This window comes from Alosa pseudoharengus, unplaced genomic scaffold, assembly GCF_046254945.1.
Source record: "Alosa pseudoharengus isolate Yale_2024_CS ecotype anadromous, Long Island Sound unplaced genomic scaffold, YU_APseudo_1.1 YU_APseudo_1.1_scf_19, whole genome shotgun sequence".
Lineage (NCBI taxonomy): Eukaryota > Metazoa > Chordata > Actinopteri > Clupeiformes > Clupeidae > Alosa > Alosa pseudoharengus.
The window spans coordinates 31,812,264-31,819,259 of record NW_027468657.1 but is presented as its reverse complement, the minus strand read 5'-3'; the positions used below and the strand labels follow the sequence as shown (position 1 = coordinate 31,819,259).

General features: G+C 41.6%; 1 protein-coding gene across 1 annotated transcript in view; it reads right to left on the bottom strand.

Moving 5' to 3' along the window:
- Positions 1-403: 403 nt before the first annotated feature.
- pcdh11 (protocadherin 11) overlaps positions 404-6,996 on the bottom strand; it is a 69,990-nt gene continuing 63,397 nt past the window's right edge. The window contains exon 3 of the mRNA XM_076292787.1: positions 404-613. Coding sequence (XP_076148902.1) covers positions 404-613 — 210 coding nt within the window. The remainder of the gene's footprint in view (positions 614-6,996) is intronic.

Genomic DNA, 6,996 nt, shown 5'->3' with positions numbered 1-6,996 from the left:
TTCGATCGTTAAGCAATCGTAGCAGGGAGCTCGCTAACAAGCTTTCCTTACACACCAAGAGCTCATAGCCCACACCTGGCATTTACCACTGACCCTCTCTAACTGAGATTTTCAATCATTGTCATCACAGAAAATGTCATCATCACAACCCCTCAGACAAAAGAAGCCACTGCTGTTGTTTTTTTTTTAGTTCCTTATAAGGAATAAGGGAGAAAATATGGCGTGAAGCATCAAAGCACATCTGCTGTTTCCTAAGCGCCGGCCAGCGGCTAAACTGATAGGCGTGCAATAACTGTTGCCACGTACCCGCGGCCTCGACGCAAACCTCTCATCCCCTGGCGTGGACCGCTGCCAATCCCGCCTCATAAACAGGCGAGGCCGGGCCCGGGTTGCGAATTAGTGGTCAGTACTCACTGGACTCGGGGTCGGAGTTGCCGTCTCCCTCGGTGCGGCTATTGGGCGAGGTCTGCTCGTAGTACTCCTCCTGCGGGAAGCCCAGGGGCAGGGGCTGCGTGGTGCTGGCCGTGCTGGCTGGATCGTGGTCGCCAAGGCCGCTGTCGCTGCAGCTCTCCTGAGAGCCGTCCGGAAGGTGAAATGTCACTCGCCGTTGCGTCTGCAAGAAGCACAAGAGATACAGACACATCAATGGTTGATCTGGGACAAACAAACAAACGGACCTAGAAACAATATTTGGTGTTGGTGGTGGATGTGGTTCGATTTAAATATATGAGGGTCTCGTCTCAGTCAGTGTTGTTTGTTTTAATAAAATTGACTTGGAAGTGGAGCAAAGGTAGGCCTATGCATCCCTTGGACATGAAGAAAAGTAAAAGTATCATGGAAAAGATTTTTTGTGAATATAATGTCCATTTAGGCCACTGAAATACAATACCATACTGTATCAATACCAAAAGACAAAACCAAAACCTACAATTATTACAACGGCCTATTAAGATGATCATTAAATCCCACAATACTTAAAACAAGTTAATCAGTCTCATTTTAAAGGTTTCTAATTAAAGGTTTTCTAATTAAATCTTAATGACTTTGGTTGGTATTGAGATGGGAGTCCGCTGTGGAAAATTCATCTCTGCGGCTTATTTTAATGTACATTAATGCTTCAAGTTTAACAAAGATCCAGACTCCACCACCAAACATTCACCCCCTGTGTGACTTCAACATCTGCTCAGATTTAAACTGATTGTAATTTGCCCACAGTTATTCTAAATATTCAGTGAGTTTCACCACGCTGAACCTGCGACACAGTGGCCTAGTTTGGGAGATGCAGAGGCTTTCAACTGGCAGGCCTGAGAAATGTATGTAGATTTTCATGTTCAAAGCTGGAACACACCATCTCTCTGGAGAGCCGGAGTGGTTTGTGTTCGTGACCTTTTTGCAGACACTCAATTTGGTGGAACTAGGGAAACAGCCAAAGGCAACTCTGAGAACCGACTTTCTCGATTCTTTGTGAAATTGGGCAGGAGACATTTTCCATTCTGTGTCGCAGGCATTAGGCGGTAAATTCAAACCATTAATTCTGCCTGTATTTCCCCATTGTGTGTCTGACTATTTTTCTCTTCACTGTTTTCCTCCCCCTCCTGCACACTTAAGAAATAATTGCTCTTTGGCCAGGTATCAAAGAAACATTTCATTCATCCCCAAACATCTTCATTTGCCACATCAGCAGTCACAGAAAAATTGACTTCTAAATAAATCAAATGATTTTTTTCTGTGACTACTTCAGCTAATGCAACGTTCTTTTGAGTTTCAGCAATCAGTGCAAATGTGGTTGTTGAGGCACACAGATAAACTCCTCAACGTCTTTTGATAAGGCAGACTGAAGAATGGGTGGCAGAGACATCTTGGCAGCAGATGAATGCCACACACTGCCAAAAAACAGATCTCAAAACAGCTTAACAGTGAAATTAACAGCTATCAGCAGGATTCCTCAAACAAAATCCTCACAATTAGTAGTCAGGGTGTAAATTCATTTTCTTAGGGTAGCTTTACTCCTCTTGTCCTCCCACTCCCTTTATAACATCAGACGTTCTGAGGCTTAGGAAAAAACACTAACAAAAAACACAACAACTGACAAAAAACACACAGCCTATTGCATCACAGGCCTGCCTGACAATGAGATAAGATATACATATCATATATCCTAACACAAGACTGGTGGTCACACCTTTTTTGCACATAACAAGATTTTTAATCAAAATATCTTGTATTACAGTAACTGATGAAATGGCTATGTGTGTCTGACACACATAACATAAAGATTTTTTTTTGGCTGACTAAGCTTGTATTTGATACTAGAGAGCCTGGCTCGTGTGGTGTACAGTGTTGTAGGATAATGTTCCCTTTGTCTTGTGGTCTGTCACTGAAAATATACTGGCTTTAGTGCCACACTGTTCAATTGAAAACAGACAACAGTTGGTCCTGTTTTGCATTTTAGGCAAACATTTGTAAAACTAAATACACCTCTCCATTTAATTTGTGGATTTTAACCAGGAGTGAGGCAACTGTTCAGTCCCATGAACTTGAACAGGAGTGGGTTGCTGGGTAGTTTACTGATGACAACAGCTGACAGAGCGACAGAATGTTGCATGAGAATCACGGTCTATTATTCACAAGCCATTCAAATAAAAATAAGGCATCACAACACCAGCTGTGATTTTACTTTTAATTACACTCTCATCAAACTAACAAGTTTGTGAGAGAGTCTGACCTACTCGCTGCTTTGAAAAGTTTACATAAGTCTCCTGAGAATCAAACATGGATTCCTTTTCTCCAAACTTTTTTAAAAACAGAGGCCAACTTCAATTGATCAATGGGACGCCAGTTATCAAAAAATCTATGAGAGGATTGCCAAGCCCCTGGAAATCAGAGACTGCTGTTGTGTACTTATATTGCAACTACTTAACATATTCCAGAATATAGTGCCAGAAATGATTAAAAACAGTTGTCAAGGACAATAAGGACAACCACAATTTTAAAGAATCGGGACTTTTTCAATCTAAGAAACCGCAGTTGGTCATTAATTGTTTCCCTCTTTCATCTTTCTGTAATGTATTTTAATGTATATATAAGTAAAATATATGCTTTTCAAAAGTCAATGTCAAGGTGTGTATGTTTTGTGAAGCATTATCACTTGTTTAAAGAACATGCCAGAAATCAGCAAAGCAAACACAAGCTGCTGGAGGAGATATCAAGACCAAACAAAGCCTGTCTGACCAGATAAAACATTGCCATCAAAAGTATGTGCAGAGAGATAAAAAGAGAGAGGGGTGGAAATTAAGCCAAGTTCTCCAACGAGCGAGTCCATGCCAAAGCTCCTCGCTGGTGGCAAACCAGACAATGTGCAGATGGAGCCGGATTCATCGGTTAGAGGATTAGATGCCCCGCATATTAAAATGGAGAGGACGGGAGGCAGCACAGCGGCCACCTGGTCCACAGGGAAGTCACAGATCAACGAATCGTCATCTCCTCCATGCAAAGTCTGAATATAAGTCTAATTCAAAAAGAAGTGGACATCTTTGTGTGTATGTGTGTGTGTGTGTGTGTGTGTGTGTGTGTGTGTGTGTGTGTGTGTGTGTGTGTGTGTGTATGTGTATTGGCAAGGAACAATAGTGGCTAAATCCCCCCCTTAGTCTTTGATGAATCAACTCTGACCACAGTGAAGTATTTCACTAGAGATTTGCTCTTCATGCTGGAGATAGGATCTAAGTGGCATACATACCTGTTTGATCTTTGAGGGGGGGGGAAGAGACGTATGGGATTATTTTTTTATGTAGCCTCTCTCATCCACTGGGAAAGAGTTTAAGCCTAAAATCAGGCACCGCTGAGTATGTAAGTACATCTCTCAGACTCAGGTTAGGGATAAGGATAATCATGTCATGATTCATAAACACCATCCCTACAAGGAACAGAACCGAATCAGTATAAAATCATGAGCCAGTATGTTTATTCCAGGATTGGTAGGTCGATATAGTTGAAAATATTTAGGATATCAAGAAAGTAAACGTGTGCAATAGGCATAGATGTAGTCTTGTAGTCTGAGGATTGCATTAGATGCAGTTTTTTATACGACTCAAAATAACTACATCCAGGAATAAAGCTTCTGCATACAAAAGCAGAGCCGTGTACAGTAATTGTTGTGGTAAAGAAATTTATCTTTGGCGTGATTTGCTGCATACTTTTCTGACAGCGTTCTAAATTTTGTTGATAGATGTTGAAGTCATTAACAACACTAGTTTGTCTCTTGGAAGAAATAAGATGTGAAATGCTTTCATGTAGTACACATTGTTTTGTCTGTAAGGACGTGAGGTACAGGAAAACATGAAGCATATGGAACATCTCAACTCGTCTCTATTCAGGCATCTTCAGTACATGTGACATTATTATTCAAAGCAAGGGTGGTGGGAAATTCACGAAAGCCTGCTGCTAATGCACCATAAATGCTTCTTTGATTCCGAGCGAGCTGGAACCTTCACGCCATTCTTCCCCCCCCCCCCCCCCCCTCATCTACTTTAGCTTCTTAACAGTTTTCTCCTCATTCCCTTGCCAATTCCTGAATGCGGGATCATCATCAGTTTTATTTTTCTGGGCAGCTTAAATCTTGTACCCATGAATAGAAGATGAGAAGCTAACTAATATGTGAGCGCTCATGCCGAGTGACCCGCAGTCCTGCTGCTGCTCTCGCCCCATCTAGCCACTGCAGATCCAGGCAGGGGTGATCTCCAACAGTGGAGCACCATGAAATAGCATTATGGTTAATTTTCTCGTTTGCTGCTGCTCACAAACCAGCAAAGCACCAGCAGGCAGCTCTCCAGATATCCTCGCAGCGGCTGTTTGGGGAGGGGGGGCATATGAGCAGTGCCTTGTTTTATCACAGCACCCTGCAAAGTAAACGGCTGTATATTTTCCACTTTATTTTCTTAACACTGTCAGTGTCCACTTGCTTTGTTGTACTTGGAGGGATATTTTAATCACTCATTCAAATTTGATGTTCTGATAAGGCATGGCGAAAAAGCAATGTGTTCTGCAACACGAAAAATGGTTTAGAAGATGGACTACACTAAATATTTGATTAATTTGAGCATTTTTATCAGAAAATAAACACGCAGATGGTGCAAAAGTCTACAGCTTTGGAGGAAAGAGGCTGGCTTGTTTGAGGTGAAAACACTCTGTAGTCTTTCTGCAAAAAGAAGCCTGATGTCTATGATGTCGTCTACCATTATGACACCCAAGTGTTGAACGGCTGAGATTCGAAAGACCACCGCTTTTTACAAGGACATTAGATTGTCAAGATTCCACAAAAAACTAGACCTCAGTGCATCCCAAAACAGCAGCAAATTAACAAAAGAATAAAAAGGGACTTTCTCAAAAACCCAACTAGACTATAAAAACATTATTATGCAAATGAGTGCAAAAGATTTGTGTGTAATCTCATTTTTTTTTCAAATAACCACTCTGCCTAGGTCAGTACTTGACAGTAATGAAAGTAGCATCCACAGAGGTACTTCAAAAACTTGAAAGACAGTCTTGAAACAAACAAAGAATGCGCTCTCAGGCTTGTCCCCTAGCACAACACACTGAGTCACAGTACATTTCCATGTGACATTTCCTATAAACAAATTGTTTTGGATGGTTCTGAAAATAGCAAGTTGTATTAAACAGGTAAATGGCCAAAACCGGACTTGCTAAGAAAGGGAACAGAGAGTTGAATAACCATCGCCTCGTTAAACATGTGATGGAAAATTTGCCACCCTCATTAGGAAGAACATCTCTCAGCAATATCACTTACAAGGTGGAGGCAAAGGGCAAGGCAAAGACTCGATTCCAACAAGGTCACTGACTTGGAATAGTCTTTAAACTACAAGACACTGTGAACACACACTGTTTTTATAATGGCACCTTAAAATGTCTGCTGGAGGACATAAGGCTATTAAGGAAAGATCTCAACGTGTCTTTCCTTTGTCTTGTTTGCGTTAATTAGTGTCTCATACTAGCAAGTAAAACAACAGCTCACAAGTGTACCATACACTGTACAGCAGTTACATAAAAGACAACATACCATGCTACAGCAGCAGGCTACTATACGTATCCATAAGGCAACAACAATGGAAATACTTCAAAAATGGCAAAAACTTACACAATAACAAAAAGCCAGGCATTTCAATCTAATCATCATCCTCCACCAATATGTGCCAGTTTTAAGGCATGACTTTGCTTGTTTATTGTGACTATATATTGATTTCAAATGCAGACTCTGTAGTCTGGGATTCCAGTCAAGTATGATTACTGAATTAGCTCCCTGACATACCTTGTGGTGAAATGCATTGCCTGTGCCGTGAGAACCTGACATCACGACTTAGGCCTAACAAGCAATAAGTGACAGACTGATGAAGCCATCTATGCATGTCAGAGAAAGAGCACAGAATATCAAATGAACCATCAAAAATTAACAATAAATAGTGACAAGCCTCCAGATTGGGAACAAAAGATGCCTACAAGGCAGCAACGTAATATTCCCTCCCGGGGGACCCCGGTAATAGCTCCGAAAAAAATAACGGCATTTAATTTTTAATCACTGATTTTGTTTACTTTGTTCCGTGCGCACAAAAATCCAACGCCACAACTTGCCACGCACAAACGAGAGATAAATGGGATGGAGAGAAGCAACGATGATGAAGAGAAAATGGGTAGAACTGCAGGAGGTGAAATGATGGTTATGTCTTTTGATCTGCAAGTGAACGGGAAGCAAAGTATTCATGTCAACAAATCAACAAATCACACAGAACGCTCTCAGCCCCGGTCTTCAGTGGCGATGTGACGAAGGCGCATTAGATGTACAGCCTGGTTGGGGTGAGTGATGTGGACTGTCAGGTCCTCTAAGCTACAGAGTACATTGTCACAGCAGGGTCTCGTGTGCCATTGTACATCCAATCACACACTACCTCACCACACAACACATCACGGGACAGACAAAATGAGTGG